Source organism: Oryctolagus cuniculus, chromosome 11, assembly GCF_964237555.1.
Source record: "Oryctolagus cuniculus chromosome 11, mOryCun1.1, whole genome shotgun sequence".
NCBI classification, from domain to species: Eukaryota; Metazoa; Chordata; class Mammalia; order Lagomorpha; family Leporidae; genus Oryctolagus; species Oryctolagus cuniculus.
The window spans coordinates 60,184,429-60,209,765 of NC_091442.1; the positions used below are offsets into that span (position 1 = coordinate 60,184,429).

At 53.7% G+C, this 25,337-nt stretch overlaps 2 protein-coding genes and 1 long non-coding RNA gene across 8 annotated transcripts in view; 2 read left to right on the plus strand and 1 right to left on the minus strand.

The window, feature by feature from the left end:
• The window catches only part of KIF5A (kinesin family member 5A), a 28,278-nt gene extending 21,534 nt beyond the window's left edge, over positions 1-6,744 (plus strand). For both annotated transcript variants that reach the window (XM_002720919.5, XM_008274221.4), the window contains exons 22-29: positions 93-164; positions 311-415; positions 2,878-3,094; positions 3,936-4,089; positions 4,707-4,789; positions 5,197-5,224; positions 5,604-5,717; positions 6,604-6,744. In XM_002720919.5, coding sequence (XP_002720965.1) covers positions 93-164; positions 311-415; positions 2,878-3,094; positions 3,936-4,089; positions 4,707-4,789; positions 5,197-5,224; positions 5,604-5,682 — 738 coding nt within the window. In that variant the 3' untranslated portion in view covers positions 5,683-5,717; positions 6,604-6,744. The remainder of the gene's footprint in view (positions 1-92; positions 165-310; positions 416-2,877; positions 3,095-3,935; positions 4,090-4,706; positions 4,790-5,196; positions 5,225-5,603; positions 5,718-6,603) is intronic.
• Positions 6,745-12,034: 5,290 nt separating this feature from the next.
• On the plus strand, positions 12,035-24,852 carry PIP4K2C (phosphatidylinositol-5-phosphate 4-kinase type 2 gamma). Of its 5 annotated transcripts, none has more exons than XM_051832970.2 (11): positions 12,035-12,329; positions 15,666-15,763; positions 16,409-16,505; positions 16,925-17,068; positions 20,710-20,856; positions 20,998-21,036; positions 21,559-21,672; positions 22,019-22,286; positions 22,443-22,546; positions 22,726-22,847; positions 23,136-24,852. In XM_051832970.2, the coding sequence occupies exons 1-10, from the start codon at positions 12,156-12,158 to the stop codon at positions 22,804-22,806; spliced, it is 1,266 nt and encodes a 421-aa protein (XP_051688930.1). In that variant the 5' UTR covers positions 12,035-12,155; the 3' UTR covers positions 22,807-22,847; positions 23,136-24,852. The 5 variants fall into 5 exon arrangements, with proteins under 5 accessions (XP_051688930.1, XP_051688928.1, XP_051688929.1 ...); XM_051832969.2 differs by having other exon boundaries at positions 12,048-12,329; positions 23,293-24,852; XM_051832971.2 differs by having other exon boundaries at positions 12,048-12,329; positions 22,726-22,824.
• Positions 15,252-17,801, minus strand: LOC127487430 (uncharacterized). The gene is made up of 3 exons (XR_007914229.2): positions 17,680-17,801; positions 16,389-16,560; positions 15,252-15,813 (listed from the first exon to the last, which is right to left on the minus strand). It is a non-coding gene; the product is annotated as an uncharacterized lncRNA (long non-coding RNA).
• Positions 24,853-25,337: the final 485 nt, after the last annotated feature.

Sequence of the window (25,337 nt, forward strand, 5' to 3'; positions counted from 1 at the left end):
CTTGACTGTGTAGAGCCGAGGTTCCCGTAAGTCTGGAGGGAGGGGGTGGGTGTGGCACCTGGCCAGCCCCAGTGTTTCATGATCCCTTCCAGGCCCGTGAACTCCAGACCCTCCACAACCTTCGCAAGCTGTTCGTTCAAGACGTCACGACTCGAGTCAAGAAAGTGAGTGCCATCCTCGGCCGCGCGCGTGCGCACACACACACCCACCCCTCTCCACGTATCTGCAGCCCCTGCTCTCCCTGGTGGGGCTGGCTGCACCCGCTCTCTGGGGGACCTGCTTGGCCACATCTTTGTCTGTCTCTGATCAGAGTGCAGAAATGGAGCCCGAGGACAGTGGGGGGATTCACTCCCAAAAGCAGAAGATTTCCTTTCTTGAGAACAACCTGGAACAGCTTACAAAGGTTCACAAACAGGTAAGAGTCCGGAGGTGGGGCCAAGACAGTCTTTGAGGCCAGACACCTAGGACACCCAGATCCTTGGAGACCCTGGGTCCAGAAACACCTGGTTGCTTGTTTTCCTGTTCTCTTTTACTTGCCCTACTGATGCGGATGCCGTCTTTGGGCCTTGGCCTTGGCCTTTGCTGCCTGCCTGCTTTCCCTTCTCCGAGTCCCTGACCCAGCCCTGCTCCAAGTGGAGTTCCTCAGACTTGCCTTGGAGAGAGAGGTTGAGGCTGGCAGAGGTCGGAAAGGCTTGGGGGGTGGGGGTGTCTCTGTCACCACACCAGAGGGAAGGCAGGGAGAAAGAGGAAGGGTGAGAACTCCAGCTGCCTAGGCCTGGGCTGGCCTGCAAGGACATTAAGCAGTGTCCTGGAGACGGCCCGGGCAGCGCCTGGCTGGGGCAGGTGAGAGCCTCTGTGTGTTTGGTCGCTGCCTCTCTGCGCCCCTCCTTGCTGCTGTGGCTCTAAGGTGCATGACTGGTGCTCACAGGGGCGGGGTGGGGAGGCAGAGGGCAGTCCAAAGGAGTGAGGACAGGAAGTATTTGGTGTGTACAGAGCAGGTGCACCCTCGCTGCTGCCACGCAGCTGGGCCTTGAAGGCAGGCGCAACAGCCTGGCGAGTGGCTCTTCTAATGAATTCATAAAAGAAGCTCGAGCACGCACTTCAGTTCCGTCCTTGCAAATCCACCTGACAGTTCCATCAGACTCATATTCTCACTAGCCGGGAACTTCAACTTCTCTTCCTCCCAATGTAATGTCTAGCCTATATGGTATGGACTATATATATATATATATATATATATATATATGATTTATTTTATTTATGTGAAAGAGTTACAGAGAGAAGTAGAGACAGAGAGAGAGAAAGAGGTCTTCCATCTGCTGGTTCACTCCCCAAATAGCCACAATGGCTGGAGCTGAGCCAATCTGAATCCAGAAGCCAAGAGCTTCTTCCTGGTCTCCGATGTAGGTGCAGGGGCCCAAGGACTTGGGCCATCCTCCACTGCTTTCCCAGGTACATTAGCAGGGAGCTAGATCAGAAGTGGGGCAGCTGGGACTCAAACCGGCACCCATATGGGATGCTGGTGCTGTAGGCCGGGGCTTTAACCCACTGCGCCACAGCATTGGCCCCCAACAGTAAATATTTAATACATTAAAAATTTTTTTTGTTTGTTTATTTAGAGAGAGGCAGAGGCAGTTAGAGAGAACTCCCATCTGCTTGTTTACTCCCCCAATGCCTTGCAGTGGCTGAGGCTGGGCCAAACCAAAGCCAGTAGCCAGAAATTCAATCTGGGTCTGGCACAGGTTGGGGGATCCAGTTACTCGAGTCAGCGCCCTTGCCTTCCAGAGCCTGCATTAGCAGGAAGCTGGAGTCGAGAGTCAGAAGCCAGGGCTGGGTATGGAACCCAGGCGCTCCCACGTGGGATGAGGGCATCTTAACTGCTAGACTAAACACCACTGCTACTTTTTTCAAAAAATGAAAATATCCCAAACCTGTGTCCCAGGGATGACCTGCAGGCTCTATTTTGATTTGTGTCTGCAGAAGTCTTTACAGCTATTTTTATTTCCTTGACTTATAAAACAGTGCAACAACATTTTTACGGAAACGTTGAAAAAATAGCCAGGAAATGGTTTGTAATCAGTTCTGCCATTCTGTTCTCCCCACTGTGTGTTCACCATCCCTCTCTGTGCAAATGCCGATTGTCAGAGGAGAGGTGCACAGAAAGGCTCCCAGCTCCGCCCCTTTACTGCTCTGCTGGCTTCCCCTGTGTCTGCCAAGGCCCAGCACCTCCTGCAGTCTTGGTGCTCCCAGTCCTTGTGGGGAGCCCTGTGAAAGAGCAAGAAATCTTTGCTCGCTGCAAAGGTAGCAGCTGCTCCCTCGCTCTGGCTTCATTCAGATGGGGGTAGGACAGCCCAGGAAGTCTTGGAATGAGAAGGTAGTGAGCAGAAATGTGAGAACGACTCTGTGTGTGTGTGTATGTGTGTGTGTGTGTGTGTGTGTGTGTGTGTGTGTGTGTGTGGCAGGGGAGTGGGGTGGAGGAGGGGTCTGAATTCCGGCTTCTGCTCCTGCTCTGCACCTGACCGGCACCCATTCGTAGTGCCATCACCACCTCCACGCTGCGACTCCTTGCACTGCCCCATGCGTGCTCACAAAGCCATCCCCGGGGCGGGGTCGTCGGCTGGTCCCCATGGTTGCCCTGCAGTTGTTGATCCAGCACATGCTGTGGCATTTGTTGAAGGGAAATGTCCAGCCCAGACAGTGGAGAGGGCAGGTTTTGCTGCCTAGAGAACAGAACTTTGTAACGCATGACTGCCCCTTGCTCAGAGAGAAGTGGGCAGGACAGTACGCTATGCCAAGGGACCTGGTGTCCGTCTTCTCTGGCTTCGAGATCTTTCTTCTCTCTCCCCATCCCTCACCCCGTGCTCTTCCCTTTGGCAGCTGGTACGTGACAATGCAGATCTGCGTTGTGAGCTTCCTAAATTGGAAAAACGACTTAGGGCTACGGCTGAGAGAGTTAAGGCCCTGGAGGGTGCACTGAAGGAGGCCAAGGAAGGCGCCATGAAAGACAAGCGGCGCTACCAGCAGGAGGTGGACCGCATCAAGGAGGCCGTGCGCTACAAGAGCTCCGGCAAGCGGGGCCACTCGGCGCAGATCGGTGAGTGGCGGCCCTAACACCTGGAGCAGACTCTGCAGCCCTCGAGCGCCAAGCCGCTATGTGACTGCTTCTTCCTTGCCCCATGCCTGAAAAGTAAAAAAGGAATGATTATCTTTTTTAAAATTTTATTTTATTAATTTGAAAGGCATAGAGATGGGTGGGGAGATAAAGAGAGAGAGAGAGAGAGAGATGTTCCATCCACTGGTTCGCTCCCCAAATGTCTGCAACAGCCAAGGCTGGGCCAAGCTGAAGCCAGGAGTCAGGAACTCATGCTGGGTCTTCCCCGTGGGTGGCGGGGGCCCAAACACTCGAGCCATCACCTGCTGCCTCCCAGGGTGCACACCAGCAGGAAGCTGGATGAGAAATGGAGCTGGGACTTGAACTCAGGGACTCTGATGCGGCGTCTTACCTGCGCTGCCAAATGCCTGGCCCTGTGATACTTATCTTACATGGAACTGGTGGGACCCCAGCTAAATGACCCCCGTGACCCCAGGGAGCACATGGTGACCATAGCCTCCTCAAGGTCATTTCTTCTTTTGGAAAGAAACTTACCTGCGTCATCATTACTATTATTTTCGTTTTATTTGAAAGAGAGATAGAGATCTTGCATGCACTGGTTCGCCCCTCACATGGGAATGCAGTCCAGGTCTCCGACATGGTCCAGGGGCTCAAGTACTTGAGCCGTCACCTGCTGGCTGCTGAGTGCGCATGAGCAGGAAGCTGGGCAGGAAATCGAGGAGCGGGGGCTGGGACCAGCCTCGCTGGTCTGGGATGTGGGTGTCCCCAGCGCCATCTGACACTCTGCCCAAACACCAGTCCCTCAAGGTGGTTTCTTTCACAGCCAAACCTGTCCGGCCAGGCCACTACCCAGCATCTTCACCCACCAACCCCTGTGGCACCCGGAGCCCGGAGTGCATCAGCTACACCAACAGCCTGTTCCAGAACTACCAGAACCTGTACCTGCAGGCCGCTCCCAGCTCCACCTCAGACATGTAGTGAGTGACCGTGGCGTGGGCTCCCCACCTAAGAATAGGAGTGGGTCCATTGTCAGTGGAGGCACCCTTTTTTTTTTTTTTTAAGATTTATTTTTTGAATAGCAGAGTTGCAGAGAGAGAGAGAGAACATCCATCCACTGGTTCACTCCCCAAATGGCCACAATGGCCAGAGCTGAGCCGATCAGGAGCCAGGAGCTTCTTCCGGGTCTTCCACATGGGTGCAGGGGCCCCAGCACTTGGGCCATCTTCCACTACTCTCCCAGTCACGTCAGCAGGGAGCTAGATCAGAAGTGGAGCATCTGGGACTCAAACCGGCACCCATATGGGATGCCGGCATTGCAGACAGAGGCTTAACCCACTACACCACAGCGCCAGCCCCAGTGGGGTCATCTTTATGTTCCTAACTAGCTTCGTTCCTCTCTTTCTTAATAACTTTGTGCCCAAGACTGGAAGGCAGGCGTGTGTCCTCCCAGCTGTGGCCCTGCTGGCTGGGCTGTGGTCTTGGGGCTGGGGAGGGGGTTGGTGGTGGCAGTGTTGGTGGTGGGTGGCTCTATTGCCGAGGGTCTCAGGACAGTCGCGTGTGCCCGAGCCCGCCTCCCCCTCCTCTGCTCCGTCAGCTTCGCCAACTCCTGTAGCAGCAGCGCGGCTGCATCTTCCGGTGGCTCCTTGGCTCCCTATCAGAAGGCCAACATGGACAATGGTGAGTGGGAAAGATGAATCGCGCGGCCGTGGGCATCCCCGGGGTGAGCCGAGAAGCGGCAGAAAGTGAGCAACCGCAGCCTACAAGGAGTCTGGCAGACTCCTCCCGTGGGCCAGGGCTCCTGATAGAACGAGAAAAACTGTGGCCCCTGTTCCCGCAGCTCCAACACTGCCCACCTCTGCAAGTCTCTCACGCGTGGACTCCTCCCACCTCCGAGCCTGCCCTCCACCCTGACCTCCCGCCCCCCACCCTGCTCAGGGAGGGGCCTGGGAGGTCTGATCTCAGGCGCGGGGCAGCTGAGGCTGGAGCCGTGGCTTAGCTTCTCCAGGGCGCTGAGGTGGGCGTGTCCAGGGAGGTGGTTTCTAACAGCCAGTGTCCTTTGTCATCTTCTACCCCCGTGCTCTCAGGAAATGCCACAGACATCAACGACAACAGGTATGCCACTCCCCACTACCCTCGGGTCCTCTGGGCGCCTCGAGAAGAAATGATCCATTTTTCCTCTGCCCTACTTAGAGCTTCTCAGGGGCTCCGACAGCAGCAGGAGATCAGAGCCCCTCTTGCCATCTCTGGGCTGTCATCGCCGTCCCCTCTTCCAGCCCCACCCACCCTTGATTTCTCCCCATCCCGGTTATGGGGCCCGAGGGTGAGGGGAGGAAATGCCACAGGCATCTGCTGACCTGGCCCTGTCTCCTCGCTGGTGACCTTGTGCAGGCCAGCGTCATCCCTGCATTCCCGGGTAACCCGGAGAGTCCTGTGGCAGAGCTCAGGGACGGTGACGGGGTCCTCTCCTCACCCTGGGTCTCTCTTCCTCCAGAAGTGACCTGCCATGCGGCTACGAGGCTGAGGAGCCCGCCAAGCTTTTCCCTCTGCACCAAGAGACGGCAGCCAGCTAATCTCCCACAGGACGGCTCCGCACCTGCACTGTCAGGTAGCTTCCAGATGCATCCCGGACCACTGCAGGCTGCCTCCTTTCCTGCCCACGGCCTTTTTAGTCCTCCTGCTTCTGTTTTTTTCTCCACCATTTCAAAACTTAGACGATGTACTCACTGCTCACCTCTTGGTTCCCCCTCCCCGGGGCTGCACCTGTGCTCAGGACCCACCTCCCCACTCTTCCAAACTCTCCCTTCAGCTGCAGGAGTAACCACAGCATTACTGCCCTCCTGCCGCTAGGGGGCACCACCACACATCAAAAGGAGCAAACCCGGGCACTGTGGCTCTAAAGCGGCAGGCAGGTCACAGACTTAGATACCCAGAGGCCTTGAGAGATGATCTCAGCTCTCCTACCTCCACCCTAACATGGCTTCAGATGGATAGATATTTTCCAAACCAAGGCATCTCCAGTCAAGGTGATGTTCGCCTTCCTCCTGCCCTACCTGTGTATGCACCCATACTGTAGGAAGCACCTGCCAGGTGGGTGCAGCGTCATCCCTCTGCTCCCTGGAGGCGGAAAGGGTTCTCTCGCCAGCTCCCAGCACTTCCCTCCTTTCCCACCTCCAGCCAAACGGGAACCTTCCTGGGTCTCGTGGGTCATCACACCTGGGATCCTGTTTTATTGTCTACTCTTGCAGAACAGGGCCATTCTCTTCCTGGCCTGCACCCTCCCTCCCCGGCCCTCTGCAGGGGCACCCAGGACAATGGGCCATGCACACACCAGCAGAAAGGCGTGAGAAGCAGAGAAATAGGGTGGGAGCAGGGGCTGAGCGGACGGTCGGGTGTTGAAGGAGCAGGACTGTAAACCTGTGTGTGCGCCCGTCCCCGGGCAGTGTCTGGGCTGCCAGCTGGCTCCTCACACGCTCTTTCTCTTTCTTTCCCAGTTTCTAAGAGGGACCGAGGCCTCTTCTCTCAGCATGCTGCAAACCTGTGGTCTCCAATACTAGCTGCCCCCGCCCCTGTCGTCCCGCTGTGCGATGTTTGATGTCTGCTCGCTCTGTATCTATAGATCAAAGTTGCTGCTACGTCTCTCTTCTCTGTCTCACTCTCTGAGTATCTAACCATGTACTGAGCAATCGCTAAGCCTAGTCTGCCCTCCTCAATTGGGGCGATAGAGAGGAGGGCGCGTGTTCCTTCTGTCTCCTTCATACCTTTGTCTCTCACACTGAGTGGTATTAGTTGCTGATAGAGGTCATAGAGATGACAAAAGGAGAAACAGGAGCTGGAGGGCTGCGGCCCTTCTGTGTCTCTGTACACACACACACACACACACACACGGACACACGGACACACAAAGCCTTAAGCGGAAGAATGTCTTGGCATCCTAAGAAGACGCAGAAATGACTTCCTCGCTCCTCGCTCACGCGCAGCGCAGGGGAGGGTGACGCGGAAGGGCTGCTAATTCACACACGCTCTCCTTCAGACACCCACCACCTGAGTCGGGGGACCCCAGGGTTTCACCGCCACCCGACTTTTTGCCTCCCTTTGTTTTCCCGAGAATCTGGGTTGCTCGAGGGGCCGTGTCCCTTTCCCTTCCAAGCTGCTCTTGACATTTTGCATCCCAGATCTCACGGCCAGAAGTCAGGGCTGCTTCCAACCGCTGTGAAAATCCAGGTGGTAGAACCCCGCCCGGCAGCTGTCGGCGGCTGCTCCTCTGCCCACGGTGGTTCCAGGCGAGGACAAGTCAGGATGACTGACTCCTTGGGTTTGGGGGCTGAACGAGCCCGGAGAGTCCTAAGTGTTTTTGTCACGGCCTCAGGTTGAAGCGCTGAGCTGGGGTCCTTTCTCCCCAACTGGCCTCCAGGTTCTCCCCAGCTCTACCCTTGGAATTGGGGGCTCCCAGTCCGTTGGCACAATCTCTCTGGATGCCTTTCTTACAAGTGGAGCTGGACTTCTCCCTGACATATACCCCCTACCCCAAAGATGTCCTTCTGTGTTGTCCCCAGCTGGTATTAAGTGCACTTTAAAGAAAAGGGCAGGGCAGGTTTTCCAGGGCCCCCCACTCCAGCCATCCTCCGCCCACACCCGGTCCCCTCTCCCGCAGGTGGTCCTTTCCTTCCACATGGTGCTAAGGTGGTTTTCCAGGTAACTACAAGGATGGAAGCCACTAGACAGTCCAAGCTGAGAAAGAAAGTCTGGTGTCCAGAGCTCCAGTCTGACGTGGGATGGGAGATGAGGGTCCTCCAGCAGGACCACCTCGCCACCGCTAAGTCAGGAAAGAAAGCCCAGCGTCAGTGCCAGCTGGTGAACACAGGCCCTGTCGCCTGCCACGCCTTCAGGGAACGTGTCGCTGCCCCCTGTTGGGCCCTTGTTAGCAGTTAAGGGGAAAAATGACCAGAGGGTATGGAATAAATCCAAAGCAGTGACTTAGACATTTTTTTTTTTTCCGAAACAAATCTTAACTAGAACCCACTTATACTTATTTATATATATATAAGTAGTGCAGGCCTGAGCAGTTTGCATTTTTCTTTGTTTTTTTTTTTTTGGGGGGGGGGGATAGAAAGTGTTTCATTAGTGGAGAAGTACTTCAGCTGTCCTAAGAGATCCTAAGGGTCTAGAGAGGGATTTGAAACCACTGCTCTGAAGAAGGGGGTCCAATCTGGCTCCCCTACACCAAGCCAAAACCCATGAGGGGGAAAAGGGTGGGTAGGTGAGCCGCACTGTCGGGGCTGATCCCAGAGGAGGGACGACACCTGCGCAGCTGTGGACCTGGGCTGCTCTCTAGGAGCCCAGGGGGTTTGTGTCACCTGCCGCCCACTGGTTCTTTTGGGAATCATGGGAGACAGCGTGAAGGTGCGGGGCAGGTGAGGAGGGGCCCGGAGGAGCAGCCGGCTCTGTAGCGAGATGCAAGGGTCTCCTCGCTGACATCAGCGAGCAACAGCACACACCCCCTCACCAGAAGCTTCACACTCTATCCTCCCCCTGCTCCCCACACTCACCACGAACTTTCCCCCAGGGCCAGATGCCCCTTGTGGCATTTGGCCCGCCCACTCACATCTGCCAAAATGTTGCATGCCAGTGTGGAAGACAAACCAAACTGCACAAACCCCAGTGTGTATTTACTTGGTGTACATAGATACCTTTAAAATAAAAATAAGCTCAATGATGACGCCGCGTTGTATGTCTTCCTTACCACCCCCTCCACCCAGCCTCACTCCCTTGCTTGCGTGTATTAGCATCTGATGGCCTGGTATGCACCCTCAGATGTTTTTCTGTATACTTACATGCAGGCTCTTCCCCACTTGACTATCCTGCAGATCATTTCATGCCAATATACATACACCTCACTAAAATACATATAGGAGCAGGCATTGAACCTAGCAGGTAAAACATTTTTTCTTTTCTCTTTTTTTAAAGATTTATTTATTTATTTGAAAGTCAGACTTAGAGAGAGAAGGAGAGGCAGAGAGTGAGAGAGAGAGGTTCACTCCCCAATTGGCCGCAATGCCTGGAGCTGTGCCAATCCGAAGCCAGGAGCTTCTTCCAGGTCTCCCACGTGGGTGCAGGGGCCCAAGGATTTGTGCCATCTTCTACTGCTTTCCCAGACCATTGCAGAAAGCTGGATGGGAAGTGGAGCAGCCAGGACTCAAACTGGCACACATATGGGATGCCAGCACTACAGGTGGCTGTTGTACCTGCTATGCCACAGCGCCAGCGCCCCTTTCTTTCTCTCTCTCTCTCTTTTTTTAGACAGTTTGGTAGTTTCTTTTTTAAAATTTTTAGTTATTTATTTTTTATTTATTTGACAGATGAGTTAGACAGTGAGAGAGACAGAAAGGTCTTCCCTCTGTTGGTTCACCCCCCAAATGGCCGCCACAGCTGGTGCTGCACCCACCTGAAGCCAGGAGCCAGGTGCCTCCTCCTGGTCTCCCTCGCGGGTGCAGGGGCCCAAGCACCCGGGCCATAGCAGAGAGCTGGACCGGAAGAGGAGCAACCAGGACTAGAACCCGGTGCCCATATGGGATGCCGGCGCCACAGGCGGAGGATTAACCAAGTGAGCCACGGCGCTGGCCCTCTTTCTCTTTTTTAAAGATTAGTTTATTTGGATTATAGAGAATACCTGGGTTCAAGTCCCAACTGGATTTCTGATTCCAGCTTCTTGCTAATACAGACCCTGGAAGGCAGTGGTGACTGTTCAAGAGATTGGCCCCTGCCACCCACGTAGGAGACCTGGGAGGAGTGTGCAGCTTCTGAATTCAGCACAGACCTGAGCATTTCAGCCATCTGGGGAGTGAACCAGCAGATGTGACTTGCTCACTCTCTCTGCCAATATTTTAACACAAATTTTTATACTACCCCATAATTTTTAAAAGATGAATTTTATTTATTGAAAAGGTAGAGTTAGAGAGAGAGAGAGAGATCTCTACCTGCTGGCTCATTCCCCAAATGGTGGTAACAGCCAGGGCTGGGCCAGGCTGAAGCCAGGAACCCAGAACTCCATCAGGGTCTCCCATGTGGGAACTCCATCAGGGTCTCCCATGTGGGTTGCAGGGGCTCTAGCACGTGGGCCCTCTTCCACCACTTCCACAGGTGCATTAGTGGGGAGCTGGATGGAATGTCAGCGTCGCAGTGGTAGCCTAACCCATGGTGCCACAATGTTGGTCCTGGCACCCCATAGCTTATCCAATCATTCCTCCACTGGCAGATGTCTAGGTAGTTTGTAATCTAACATATTCTCTTCTTTTTACCCCACCCACTATTCAGTCCCAGCAACACCTCCTCCCTCTCCTGTGTGTCCCCATCCCTCCCTAACAGTCAATTCCCTTGTCCCACGCTGACTCCTCTGCTCAGACTTCAAAGCTTCTGCATGACCAAAACATTGGGGCGACTGTGGACGGAGAACCTACTCAGCCTGCCGGAGCCCCCATGCCACTCAGCGTTCCCTCTGCCCCCTCGCTCTGCGCCTTTCCTCCCTCCAGAGCACCTGGTCCAAGTCCCCACTCCTAGCACCCCTCCCTGTCAGCTGCTTCAAAGGGCCACCGGGGGTGCCTGAGCAAGGCGGTTATGCCCCCAACACCTACACTGACCTGTGTACTCCTATCCTTTGTTTCCTTCCGGCCAAAGTGCATTCCACCTAGATCCCTCATTCTTGAGATTCCTACCTAGGACCCTAATACAAAAATAACTCAAATTGATAGCGACTTGGGCACTCTGCATCTTCCTTGTTAATATCAGTCTCCAGCTTATTTATTTATTTGAAAATCAGAGTTGGGGGAGGGAGAAAATCTTCCATCCACTGGTTCACTCCTCAAATGGCCAAAAGGGCCGGGGCCCGGCCAGGTCAAATCCAGGAGCCAGAAGCTTCTTCCGGGTCTCCCAGGAAGGTGCAGGGACCCAAGGACTTGGGCCATCTTCTGCTGCTTTACCAGGGGGCATTAGCCGAGCTGGACTGGAAGTGAAGCAGCTGGGACTCTAACCAGTGCCCATTCGGGATGGCGGCCCTGGATTTTCCCAATCTTGACTGCCGTCCTCTGCTTTCCAGCCTCACAGCCACTGCTTTGGTTCTTTCTCTTTGCCCCAACTTCTGCAATACTCCGGCGCCCCTCCCTCCAGCACGAGGCCCAAGCCGTCCCTCTCAAAGCCCACTAAGTAGATTAAAACCACCTGAGTGACCCCAGTGCCTACCCTCTCTAACCTTGTCTTGCTTCTTCCCCCGGTTCTTAAGTTCCAGCCCTACCTTGCTAGTTACAGCTCCCAGAAGCTTTCTCGTCTCCCTGTCTTTGTCCACTGTTCTCTCTGCCTAGAAAGCTTGTTCACCCGTAGCCCTGAACCCCACGCAGCCCTCCATACCCGCACGCTCTCCTCTCTGAAGGCCACACACAGCTCCAGTCTACGGCCCCTTGTCCCACCTCGGCCTTTAGACTCTGAACAAGGGGCAAGAACAGTCCTATCGCTGCTCCAATCAAATGAGGAGAATCAGCCCCCAGAACAGGACCTGGTACAAATAAACGCTTGTTGAATGAATGAATGAATTTACGTAAGCTAGCGTTTTGGATTTCCAGCGCCTGCCCTTCCCCAACCCCTCAGGAAAGAAAAAGCTCTTGCGTGAGCCGCGGGCGGGAGGTTTCTCAGGAACTGGGCAACACCGGAAGGCGGCGACTTCGCAGCAAGGCAGCCCGGGACCTGAAAGTGAAGCAGTCCAGTTCCAGCCGCACCTCGCACGCCCAGTCGACGGGTCAGGGCCTCGCCGGCTGCTCTCAGCCCCCCGGAGACCCCGCACCAGCAAGCGGGCCACCGAGCCAGGTGAGCCCACCCACCGCGCTGGCTGCGCCGAGGCGCGGGGGGCGGAGCCACCGCCGCCCCGCCCTTCGCCCGCGCGCCTGCGGGGCTGGTCTCCGGTCACGTGACGGCGGTGCAGGTGAGCACCGCTTCCGGGGTCTGGCGCCGGGATCGCGGCCGGCTCCCCGCTTACGCTCGGCCCGGTGCGCGGGAGACTATGGCGTCCTCCTCGGTCCCGCCGGCCACCGTCCCGGCAGCGGCAGCGGGCCCCGGCCCGGGTTTCGGCTTCGCCTCCAAAACCAAGAAGAAGCATTTCGTGCAGCAGAAGGTGAAAGTGTTCCGGGCGGCCGACCCGCTGGTGGGCGTGTTCCTGTGGGGTGTAGCCCACTCGGTAAGAACCGGCCCTAGCCCCCACCGCTACCCCTACCCCTACCCCTACCCCCGACCCCAGCCCTCAGCCCCGGCGCCACGGGCCATCTCTGTTTCCAGATCTCCTCGCGCTGCCACTTTGCCCCGGGCTGCCCGGGCTCTGCCGGCCGGGCCCCAGGTGTTCCTCCTGGGGTGGACTGTTTCTACCCTCCCCTCTGCCCTTAACTCCTTACTGCCGGATCCGGCCCCAGCCACCGGCACCGGAGGCTAGCCAGTACTGGGCTCCCGCGGGAAGGACCTCGTGTGGGGTAATGTCTCTTTGGGATTGGAGGTGATGAGGTCTCGGTGGGAGAGGGAGAAACAGGGGGGGTGTCTGGAAGAAGGGGGTGGTTCCCTTTCCTTTCCACCTTGCGTCCCGGCCCCAGTGCTTGATTTCGGAGCCTTGGCTTTGTCTGGGGAAGCGCTAGATTTCCCGGACCTTGTAGTCCTGCTTATCCCTTCCGGAGGTACAGCATTTTAGATAGGCCACCTGCCCCCTCCCCCAGCCTAGAGGCTGCACTCACTCGGGACTGGATGGCGGTACTTGGTACGAGCGGGGATCGGCTTTGACCAGGGAGAGAGCTAAGGAGCCCCGGACGTGGATATACTGTGTGGGTGAACTTTCAAAACGGGAAACCGCCCTAGAGAGTATAACCTGGGCGTCGGGAGGAGGCCAGGGAAGGCTGTTCGTGGCCTTTCCTGATGATGCTTCCCGGGAAGGAAGCACAGATGTCACGCCCCCGCCCCGCCCCGCCCACTGGGGAATGGGAGGGATGCGGTGATCTTAAATGTGACAGGGAGCATTTTAGAAGTCAGCATCCTTGAATTGTTGCAGCCCTTCGTAGGGTTGTGGAGGTGGAAGTGCTGAGGAAGAATGCAATTTTTTCGACGTTCTTAATCTGTGATTCAGAATGTCGGGCCGGGTCCCTTGGCCCCATTCTGCATTTGTGGCTCTCTGGGTGGTTGTGTCTTCCTAGCAGCCGAGCGGAGGCAAGGCTGATGCAGGTAGCACGGCCTCACGTGTCTACCTTGCAGTGACTCATCCCTTCCTGTGGGAAGCTAACAGGAAGGACTTTCCTTTGGTAAGGATTGGGGGAATTACATGTAAGAGCTGCCTCAGCTGCCCCAGGTACGTGTACTTTAGCGTCCACACCCTACCCTCCAGCTAACAGACATTCAAGTGTCTGGAATGGAGAAATTCCTTGAGCATATGCCTTAGTGATGATTCAGCCTGTAAGCAGGTGGTGAGAGGGGTAGGGAGAGCCTCAGCTGAATTGTAGGCTAGAAATCTCAAGTGGCTTTTTTTTTTTTTTTTTTTGGAGGAATATGTTCTGTCCTCCTTTTCGACTGAGAACACGAGGAAATTGGATGCACTGCATTGTGTGGGATTTAGGTTAGATCGCAATTCATAACCTCTGTCTAATGATCGCGCAAGGATGAGCAAAGCCTCCGTGCGTTCAGTTGATAAACTCTTGGGGACCACTGTGTGTGGGATGTTGTGCGAACTGGGCCCCTGAGAGATGCAGAGCACTAAAATGGGTCCTTGCCCTTGAAAAGCTCACAGTCTAGGAGGGGAGCTTACCTAGACTAGTGCTTAGTCTTGTGGTGCATGCACAATTAAAGGCAGCTGATACTGCAGCAGCACCAGCAACAAAGCCATCTCCCTGGGACTTGTTAGGAGCTCCTTTTCTGCCCAGAATTAGCAGAGTGTAGATCCCGGGGCCTGAGGAGTGCATGCAAAGCTTGCAGTCTTTGGGTTGGAGGTTGGCTTGGCTTCAGAGAGAGATCTAATGAGCTTATATCCTCTGATCACCTGCATTCCCTCTGGCATCAGCTCTTTTGCCTTACACCCAGCCGGGCAGAGAGCTGGTCAGAGTGCTCTGGAAGGACTCTTTCTGTTCATAAGAGGATACTTCGGAGGCTGACATTGTGGCATGGTGGGTAAAGCTGCCGCCTGCAATGCCACCATTCCATGTGGGCGCTGATTAGAGTCCCAGCTACTCTACTTCCAGTCCAGCTCCATGGTGGTGGCCTGGGAAAAGCAGTGGAAGATGGCCCGAGGCCCCTGCCACCCACGGGGGAGAGACCCTGAAGAAGCTCCTGGCGCAGCCCTGGCCGTCGCAGCCATCTAGGGAGTGAACCAGAGGATGGAAGATCCATCTCTGTAACCGTGACTTTCAAATACATTAATTAATTTAAAAAAAGATGCCTTTTAAAGGACATGGGTGATTTTTTTTTAATTTGTTTACCTCTGCATGTTAAAATATTTTGTTTTTAAAATTTTAAAATTTTAAAATTTATTTGTATATATTTGAAAAGCACAGAAATAGATACATAGAAATATCTTCCATCCACTGGTTCATTCTCCAAATACCTGCAACGGCCAGGGCTGGCCAGGTCAAAGCCAAAAGCTGGGAACTCAGTCTGGGTCTCCTATGGGGGTGGCAAGAACTCAAGTACTTGAGCCATCACCTGCTGCCTCCCAGGTACACATGAGCAGGAAACTGGAATTGAGAGCAGCAATGAAGCTCAAACCCAGGCATTGGATACAGGATGTGGGTGTCCTAACTGGTGTCTTTACTGCTGTGCCTGGGCAACTCATTCTGCCTGCCACCATTGACCCTCGGAGTCCCATTAACCCTGTTGGGCACTTGCAGAATGGGTTTTTAAAAAAAATGGAGCATGTAACTGTTTGTCTTGGGTTTGCTGAGGGTGGTTTTTTTTTTTTTTCTAGAATTTCTCACAGTTTTAAAAATAGTGCTGAGTTGCTTACAGGGTTTGCCTAATATAAAACGACTGTTGTGAGCATGAAGTTCTGTCGGGGTGTGCGTGTGAGGATCGCTTGCCGCAGTGCCCCCGGGCTTGCACAGGCTCTCTCACTTTCCTCAAGCAAACGCGTAGCTGGTGCTTTTATTTGTTTATTTTAGAACGATTCATTTGTTTGTTTGTTTAAAAGAATAAAGAAGGAGGGATAAACAGAGAGAAAGAGATCTTTGGTCTGCTGGTTCACTCCTGAAATGGTCAGAACAGCCAGGGGGGGCCGGGCTGAAGCCAGGAGCCAGTTCTCTCACGTGGGTGGCAGGGACTCTGCGTCCCAGGTGCATTAGGAGGGAGCTGGATCGGAAGAGGAGCAGCCAGGACTCTGATATGGATGCAGTCATCCCAAGTGGCAGCTTAACCCAGTGTTCCACGGTGCCCAGCGCCAGCCAGTGCTTTTAAAGGAGTCGGGTTTGAGTTGTCCTCTCCTGATTCTGCGCAGACAGAGCATACGAGTCACTCGGCACCACTCATTGCCCCCATGTATGTCTTGCCTTTTCAGATCAATGAGCTCAGCCAGGTGCCTCCTCCAGTGATGTTGCTGCCAGATGACTTCAAGGCCAGCTCCAAGATCAAGGTCAACAACCACCTTTTCCATAGGTAAGTAGCAATTCCTGCCATTCTCACGTCAACCTTCTAGGAAGAGAATCCTAAGTAATCATAACAGATACAGAGAGTTGAAGGTTTCAGATCTAAAAGTCAGTTTGCAAGCTGTGTGGTCAGATGTCCTTCCCGCTGCAGTTTGGTACACAGGAAACAATTCCAACAATTTCTGATGTTCCCTACATCCTTATATGTGGCAGTGTGACTCTCTCCTCCAGCCTGACAACTCCGTAGAGCAAATGCATGCAGATGCTGTTCCCATGAGCTTCTGATAAGAACTCCCTGAAATAAAGCCGTTCTGGGATGAGAGGATGCCATCCAGAACAGTGGTATCCGCTGCTGACTGTAGGATGTCTCTCGGTGCTTGAAATTTCGGAGATGCCAGAGTCTCCCCAGACAGTGGGGTCTGGCTCTACCCAGCCCACTTGCCAGCTGTGTGACTTAGGCAGGGCCCTCAACTCCTCTGAGAGACACGTTCCTTTTCCATAAAACAGAATAGTGTTCCTCTTAAAGTAGCTCACGGGGTTTTATGAGACTCAAATGACTATTAGGTGTGGAAGGTGTTTTATACACTGTCAAGTACTATATAAATATGAGATAAATGATTACCTTGTTGTCTTACCTTGAAAACCTGCATTTCAGGGAAAATCTGCCCAGTCATTTCAAGTTCAAGGAGTATTGTCCCCAGGTCTTCAGGAACCTCCGTGATCGGTTTGGCATTGATGACCAGGATTACTTGGTGAGAGTCCCTTGTGGGGTGATGGCCATCCTTCTCTGCAGTAACTGAGGGAGTTCTTGGGACAGTCATGTTTGGAGAAAGGAGAGCCTTGGTCAATATGATTTTTTATCTTTTTAATGGTAACAGACAACTTCAAAAACCTAATTAAAGCTGAGAACTCAGTCCGGGGAGAGGGTGGGGAATGTAGATACATTAAGAATTTTGCATTCCGTGTCATTCAGTCCGTATATATAGACAGTGGATTAAGAACCCCTGCCTCATCTCTTATCCAGGGTTTTATCCACTCCCAGAAGCATGAGTTGACCATTGTGCTTTGACTCGTATCTCCATGTGAAGGGGAGAAGAGCCTCTGGGCATGGCTGGGTGACCTGCCCAGGTCACGTGGCTGGTGAGAGCCTCTAGCCTGTTCTGTGTCCCAGGTGTCCCTTACGAGAAGCCCCCCGAGTGAAAGTGAAGGCAGTGATGGTCGCTTCCTCATCTCCTACGATCGGACTCTGGTCATCAAAGAAGTGTCCAGCGAGGACATTGCTGACATGCACAGCAACCTCTCCAACTACCACCAGGTCAGACCCCTCAGCCCTGTTCTTTCCCTCCCCTCCCCATTTAGACACAGCTGGGCTGTCAGAGCCCCCGGGGAGACTTGCTAGCTCTTTCTTCCCCTAAAAGCCATTTTTCTCCCCAGGAAGTGCTCCATATGTTTTTCAAAATGTTTTTAAACCTTTATTTAAGTTATATAAGCTTCAAGTATTTCATATATACATATACAGATTTAGGAACATAGTGATACTTCTCACCCTACCCTCTCTATATGTTTTTTGTAAACTAGGAATTTCACACTGTACATACTTGTGTTTGACTTGACAGAAGAGTTGGGATGTGTCCCTCTCATTTGGTTCTTATAATCTAAAACCTCTATGGAAAAAGGGCATGTGTGTGGTGAAATATAAACCAAAGGCTAAGTCAGAACTGGGCCAAGAATTGCCAGCGCTGTGGCTCAATAGGCTAATCCTCTGCCTAGCGGCGCTGGCACACCAGGTTCTAGTCCCAGTCGGGGCGCCGGATTCTGTCCCGGTTGCCCCTCTTCCAGACCAGCTCTCTGCTGTGGCCCGGGAGTGCAGTGGAGGATGGCCCAAGTCCTTGGGCCCTGCACCCCATGGGAGACCAGGAGAAGTACCTGGCTCCTGCCTTTGGGTCCGCGCGGTGCGCCGGCCGCAGCGTGCTGGCCGCCGTGGCCATTGGAGGGTGAACCAACAGCAAAGGAAGACCTTTCTCTCTCTCTCTCATTGTCCACTCTGCCTGTAAAAAAAAAAAAAAAAAAAAAAAAAACTGGGCCAAGAATTAACACCAAATATACTGCCAGGAATACATGTAGTTTGTAGAGAGAACCAGGACAGGGGCGTAATGAGATATCTTGGAGGGGAGAGATATCTTGGAGGGGAGAATTCCTTAAGCACATCCGGCCCTCAGTTTAGGGAAACTATTCTGCCTGATCAGATTAACTTGGAACGTGGGGTTGATGGAGTGTTTTGATGATGAACGCACTTTTCCTGAATGTCTTTCTACAGAAGAAAAATCTCACATCACAATCAATGAGCAAGGAATAAAGGTTCTACTCAACACATATTTAATGTCTGTTGTTACTTGGCCCTTGTTGGGCAGTAGGGAAACTGGTGAACGAGGTAGCTGTGACTCCTGAGGAGCTCTTGGTCTGATGGCGAGACGATGGCAAGACACTAAGCCAGTATTTGCGCACAGCAAATGTGTGCAGTAGTAGAAGTATGTACAGAATGTTCTGGGGATGCAGAGAAGAGCATCCCAAGTCACCTGGCGAAGGAGGTGCAATTGGGAGACTTGATGAGATTTTTAGAGGAGGTATCGCAGGATTTGATTCTGGAGGGACAAATAGGAGTTAACCATAGACAAGGTAGAAGAGCGCATTCAAGGTAGAGGGAGATGGAGGGCACTTGTAGAGCCGTGAGGGATGGGAAGAAAGACCTGCGGGAAACCTGTGGGAGTCAGGGCAGAGAACCTTCCAGGTTCCTGGCTGGGGATAACTGGCTGCCCATTTACCGACAGTTGGGAAAGAGAAAGATAGTCTGGTTTGGATGTACTGGGTTTGAGGTTTCTGCAGTTTGTTCAGCTGTAGATGTCCAGTAAGTGGTTGGGGTGTGGATATGGAAGTCAGGAAAGAGGGTGAGACTAGGAGTGTTGATTTGAGAGTTGTGCAATGAATAAGTGGTCATTTAGCATTATTACCACGTAAAGTCACTTCTTATTTTTTTTTAAAGATTTATTTATTTATTTGAAAGGCAGAGTTACAAAGGGAGGTGGGTGTCTTCCATCTGCTGGTTCACTCCCTAATTGGCTGCAACGGCTGGAGCTGCGCCGATCTGAAGCCAGGAGCTTCTTCCGGGGCTCCCATGTGGGTGCAGGGGCCCAAGGACTTGGGCCATCTAATACTGCTTACCCAGGCCATAGCAGAGAGCTGGATCAGAAGTGGAGTAGCCGGGACTTGAACCAGGGCCCATATGGGATGCTGACACTGCAGGCGATGGCTTTACCAACTTACCAACTACACCAGAGCACCAGTCCCTAAAGTCGCTTCTGAATATAGACAAGATTATCGGCCGGCGCCGCGGCTCACTAGGCTAATCCTCCGCCTAGCGGCGCCGGCACACCGGGTTCTAGTCCCGGTCGGGGCGCCGGATTCTGTCCCGGTTGCCCCTCTTCCAGGCCAGCCCTCTGCTGTGGCCAGGGAGTGCAGTGGAGGATGGCCCAGGTGCTTGGGCCCTGCACCCCATGGGAGACCAGGAAAAGCACCTGGCTCCTGGCTCCTGCCATCGGATCAGCGCGGTGCGCCGGCCGCAGCGCGCCAGCTGCGGCGGCCATTGGAGGGTGAACCAACGGCAAAAGGAAGACCTTTCTCAGCCGGCGCCGTGGCTCAATAGGCTAATCCTCCACCTTGCGGCGCCGGCACACCGGGTTCTAGTCCCGGTTGGGGCGCCGGATTCTGTCCCGGTTGCCCCTCTTCCAGGCCAGCTCTCTGCTATGGCCAGGGAGTGCAGTGGAGGATGGCCCAGGTGCTTGGGCCCTGCACCCCATGGGAGACCAGGAAAAGCACCTGGCTCCTGGCTCCTGCCAGGATCAGCGCGGTGCGCCGGCTGCAGCGGCGGCCATTGGAGGGTGAACCAGCGGCAAAGGAAGACCTTTCTCTCTCTGTCTCTCTCTCTCACTGTCCACTCTGCCTGTCAAAAAAAAAAAAAAAAAAAAAAAAAAAAAAAAAAAAAAAAAAAAAAAAAAAAAAAAAAAAGACCTTTCTCTCTGTCTCTCTCTCTCTCACTGTCCACTCTGCCTGTCACAAAAAAAAAAAAAAAAAAAAAAAAAAAAAAAAGATTATCGAAGGGAAGTGTGTGCAGTGAAATGAAAAGGTTGAGGACAGCGCCTTAAGGAGCACGTGGAGAGAAGAGCCCTTGAGCGCACCCTAGAGGCTATGAGTTTTTTCTTTATGACCTGATGCACTCCATGATTTGAGGCCAGAGAGCAGTGTCAGATCCCATCCCCTCAGATGGGAGCTGAGGGTGAAGAGAACTTGAAGGAGAGACTGGTCAGTAGGATCAGGTGGAATATGACTGACCAGGATGTCCATTGGATTTGACAATTGAGGGATTTGGGGAAGATCTCAGAAGAGAAATGATGGTGTTTTGATGTTCTCGGTTTGAGAGTTGAATAAGATAGGAAACAGGTTGGTTGCTGACTACTTTTTAAGAGTCCAAATTATAGGCCATTCTATAAGAAACATGGGCCTGGATGAAATCGTGTCATTGATAAGCAGATGTATGTTCCATTCCTGGTTCTCTGACCACTTGCACATAGAGAGGCTCTAAGATACGGATAATAGCTTTCTTGCTCATCTCAAAGAATGATAAAGGAGAAATGAGAAAGGGCCCTTTAGAATTAAGAGACATCACCAAGTGGAAGAAGTCACAGGAGATGGGGATTCAGAAAGTGCACAGGTTGCCGGCGCCTCTTAGGACGCAGCCACCACTTCTGGCCTTTCTTGTGGCCTCTCTGTTTGAAGTTTTCTGTCCCACTGGGAGCAGAGTGGAGCGGCAGTGTTTGAATTCCCATGCCTGGGCTGCTGCCTGGGCCGTTTGTGTTTCCGCTGCTCAGCCTCTCCCCACTCCCTCCTTCCCCTCCACCCCAGTACATCGTGAAGTGCCACGGCAACACGCTGCTGCCCCAGTTCCTGGGGATGTACCGAGTCAGCGTGGACAACGAGGACAGCTACATGCTTGTGATGCGCAACATGTTTAGTCACCGTCTGCCTGTGCACCGGAAGTATGACCTCAAGGTGAGGATGGGCCGGGCTGGGGGGCCACTGGACGATCCCTTTTCAAAGAAAGAAGGCTGTGAGTGTGAACACTCATCTCAGGAGCTTGGTCTGTCTCTTCTTTTAGCCACTTCTGCTGACTTTGTCTTGGTCTCTCCACAGGGCTCCCTAGTGTCCCGGGAAGCCAGTGATAAGGAAAAGGTGATGCTAATTTTAGGTGCTAGGGTGAGGTAGGGGGGAGTGCAGGTGGAAGGGATCTTAGGAGGAACAGACCGTTGTCTGTCCGTAAAGGGATGGGGATCGCCAGCTGTATTCTTCTCTTCAACCACTGGAAGAGGGATGTCCAGGACAGGTTGGAAGGGCGATGGGAGCTGTCGCTTTGTCCCTGGCATGGGTGGTTCCATATGGAAGGTTTGGGGATAGTGGGGGGGGAGTGCCACATCCTCCATTCTGGGCTCTTGTATGCAAATGGCTGTTTTTTGCTTAAGAAGCAGGAGTAGAGAGGCTTGGCTGAAAATTGTAAGCAGAAAGTGGGATGTGATTTGGGGTAAGCTGTGACAACTTGGGTGTCGGGAAGCCACTGGAGGTGAGACGGGACCTGGGGGGAGTGTCGCAGTGTGGAGTCAGAGGAGAGAGAGGCCGCTGAGGTGGAGAGGAGCCCAGGCGAGATGAGAGACTTTGGGAAGGGACCTGTTCCCAAGATGTCCCTTTACCTGTTCTTAGGTTAAAGAATTGCCCACCCTTAAGGATATGGACTTTCTCAACAAGAACCAGAAAGTTTACATTGGTGAAGAGGAGAAGAAAATATTCCTAGAGAAGCTGAAGAGAGACGTGGAGGTGATGATTGGGGAATGGCCTTGTTTCCTTTTTTTTTTTTTTTTTTTTTAAGTTGTCTCTTCCATTCCCAGTCTGAGGGAGCCCCTCCCTTCCCCTTTATTCTCTGGGTCCCCTGCCTGTGGAGTGTTGGGTATGAGACATGAAAACTCTAGAGGTTACCCACAAAGGGCTTGGCTGGAGTGAGTAAAAGGGTGATCTTAGGCCCTCTAGGCAGTGAGATACTCCCAACCTCAGTCTTTATGCTTCTGTTCCCTAGGAGAGCCCTGGAAACTCAGCGTGGAGTAAGGGTGGTACCTGGAGGCCAGGGAGGGCAGTCTGGGGTGTCTAATGTGCCAGTGGGTCTCAGTTTCTAGTGCAGCTGAAGATCATGGACTACAGCCTTCTGCTGGGCATCCACGACATCATCCGGGGCTCTGAACCAGAGGAGGAGGGGCCCGTGCGGGAGGACGAGTCAGAGTGGGATGGGGACTGTAACCTGACTGGACCGCCTGCTCTGGTGGGCTCCTATGGCACCTCCCCTGAGGGTATCGGAGGCTACATCCATTCCCATCGGCCCCTGGGCCCTGGAGAATTTGAGTCCTTCATTGATGTCTACGCCATCCGGAGCGCCGAGGGTGAGAGAGATCCTGGACTTGGAAGAGGGGAGGGGGGAGGGTGGTCCTTGGGTGGTGGGTGGCAAGGTCGCTTAGCTTTGCAAGATGAAATTGCCTGTCTTGTGGGGAAAGGGAATTGGGAGTGTCCCGTCCCTCATAGTGGGTCTCTCTCGGCAGGGGCCCCCCAGAAGGAGGTGTATTTCATGGGCCTCATTGACATCCTGACGCAGTATGACGCCAAGAAGAAAGCAGCTCACGCAGCTAAGACCGTCAAGCATGGGGTGAGGATTCCAAGGTCCTTCCTTTCCTGTCTTGACTGTCCCTTGGGCAGAGAGCACCTTTTGTGCCCGAGCAGTGGGGTCAGAAAGGATGGGACTGGCCGGGGTGGCTTGGCCCGGGGGGCTGGGGAAGGCTGGTAGAGCTGCCTGACTCACTGTCATTGTCCACACCTCCTTCACAGGCGGGGGCGGAGATTTCCACGGTCCATCCTGAGCAGTATGCTAAGCGGTTTTTGGATTTTATTACCAACATCTTTGCCTAAGAGACTGCCAGCTTCACGGTGACTGCTGCTTCATGTTCAAGGTGGTGGGGGCTCTCAGAGGCTTGGGGGAACTGTGGATTTTCTGGCCACTGCTTCTCTTCCTCTTTTGCTAAAATCTACTCTGCAGGCTCCTTCCACCCAAGTAACCCCATCTTGTGGAACAGGCTCTTCCTGACCCTCAGAAATACATCGTCCTTCCTCCCCTTTGTCCACGTTTCTTCCCTCCCTCCTCCCTGCAACACGTCTGCTTGCTTTATTAGAGTGTTATTGTCGACTGTCTCCCAAGTGCCTTGATCTTTGTCAAATACCCTGTTGTTTCTATAAAATAGGAGGAGCTGGGGGCAGGGGGTTGTTTGCCATCTTCAGGACCTGACGGGACAGATGGACCTGGCTCAAGCAGCTGCTCTGGATGCACTTTGCTGTGGGGGATGAACTCAGAGTGTCTGACTTTGCAGATCTCACTCTGGCGTGCTTCCCTCCTGGTAGGCCCTGGGATGGAGGACTTTGAAGACACTACAGATGTGGGTGCAGGCACGCACACACGTCGATGGACTACGTCCAGTCTGACACAGAGCTGGGGTTGGAGGGTGGTCAGCAGCCTGGCCCCTCGTGGAGGTGGGCTCTAAGAGGACTCCTGTGATGATGCCAGGCACTGGAGAGGGTCTCTATCGAGGAGTGACCCCTCTTCAGTCTCTCCCCTCCTTTCACTTGCACCACCACCACCCCTGCACGGGGAGGCCAGGGACGGCCTGAAGCATTCAAGCCTGGGTGAAGTTGTGTGACTGTCGCTGTTCTTCACGAGACCGTCACAGCCCTCTGAGGGCTGGAACTCTTCAGTGGGCCAGTGGCCAGCTCTGGAGCTGGGCATGATGGGGCGGGGACTGCGGCCTGTTCTGGGATGATGAGCCGGCAGTGCAAGATGCATTTGCCCTGTGAAGTTTCCTTTCCTGTCAAGCCATCGGAGCATTATTCGCAGCAGAGGACTAGCTCTGCGTGGGCTTGAGTGTGGGAACCTCCCCCGCGCCCTGGATGTTTATGCCTAACAGACTTCCTTCCCTCACCCTTTCTCAAGCCCTTTCTCCAGTTGGACTTGTTATGCTGTTCTCTTCTGTCCTGTCTTATACTGCTGCTGTGTCTCCCAGGGGACAGATGGCCGTCTTTGTCATCTTCACTCTCCACCCCCAGAGAGGAGTCAGAGCCATAGCTCCGTCACCCAGCCTCTGCAGAGAGGAGTTGAGGCGTGATAGTCTCAGGACGTGGAGGACTGTGAGACAGAGTGTCCTCCCCTCTCCCAGTGCCTTTGAAGCCAGAGCACCTGTGCTCAGGTTGTCCTCCAGCCCCTTGGAGCTTCCCACATTTAAACTTTCTTTTTTCTAATTTGAGAGAGACAGATAAGAGTTCCCATCCACTAGTTCGTGTCCCCCGATGCCCACAGTAGCTAGGACTGAGGGCTGAATCTGGGAGCCGGGAACTCAGTCCAGGTCTCCCATTTGAGTGGCAGGAACCCAATCACTTGAGCCATCACCGTGGCCTCCCAGGGTCTGCATCAGGAGCTGGAGGCGGGTGTGGAACCCGGGCACTCGTGTTGGACCCCACAGTTAACGGAAAGGTGGATGCAAGCAGCTGCCCTTGGGGCTGCAGGGCTGCTCTTCTCTGTGTCTGGCTGGGACTGATCGGTTTCACGAGAGGTCATGAGGTCATAGGGAGAAGCCCTGGCTCCCCTTAATCTCCTCCAAAAGGAAGTAGCAAGAGGAGTCCCCAGCTGGGGGTTGGAACCTCTCTAATGCTTTCCCATCAGGGCCCTGATGGACCGTTTCCATTCCAGCCTGCTACCTTTTCCCTGTCGAATGCAATAAAACTCTGTGACACCAGCAACCATTGTCCTTTAGAAGTGGTGTTCTGGCCATGTGGCTGATGTATCATGGGCAGTATGGTCTTCATTTGTTGCTTCTGTTTTTCCTCTTTTTTGTTTTATTAATAAAAAGGTCTTGTGTATTTACTCCCATTACTACTACAATACAGAAAATAAATTATTCAATTCCTTTACATTATTGCCTTTTCTAAAAAAAAAAAAAACTTTGAGAAAGCCTGTACTTAGGGGTACTTCTGGCCTTCGAGGTGTGTTGGGCCCCCACTAGGCACTGGTTTTTAGGCAGAAGGCTGTGAATTCAACAGCTAGTGATGGGTGTGCACGGGAGTGGGAAACTAAATCACCTCTGGGAATGGGGCGTGGGGGGGTGACCCTCCCTCTCTGAGGCCTTCCTAGCACCAGTCTCTGGAAAGGTGAGTAGGCCTGTCCAGCAGCGAGCAGCTAAAGGCAGAGGAACCCAGTGTTCCCCCAGGGTGCACCCCCTGAAGGGCAGGCAGAGTAGCACGGGGGCCTGGGAAAGTGAAGGGTGGGGGAGTAGGGGCTGTTGCCAGTCTGGGAGAGTGAGTGTAGCTTGGCCCACGGCCTTGCTGGTGGAAAAACCTGGCTTGATGTGGCCCCTGGGAAGTGAGCTGGGTGGGGGCGGAGACTGCCTGACGTGGGA

Bases quoted from the DNA above. Each gene is read 5' to 3' on its own strand.
- PIP4K2C (XM_051832970.2), top strand. From the start codon at position 12,156: ATGGCGTCCTCCTCGGTCCCGCCGGCCACCGTCCCGGCAGCGGCAGCG. The intron at 16,506-16,924 runs GTGAGAGTCCCT...TCTGTGTCCCAG, and splicing joins TTGATGACCAGGATTACTTG to GTGTCCCTTACGAGAAGCCC. The intron at 21,037-21,558 runs GTGATGCTAATT...ACCTGTTCTTAG, and splicing joins AAGCCAGTGATAAGGAAAAG to GTTAAAGAATTGCCCACCCT.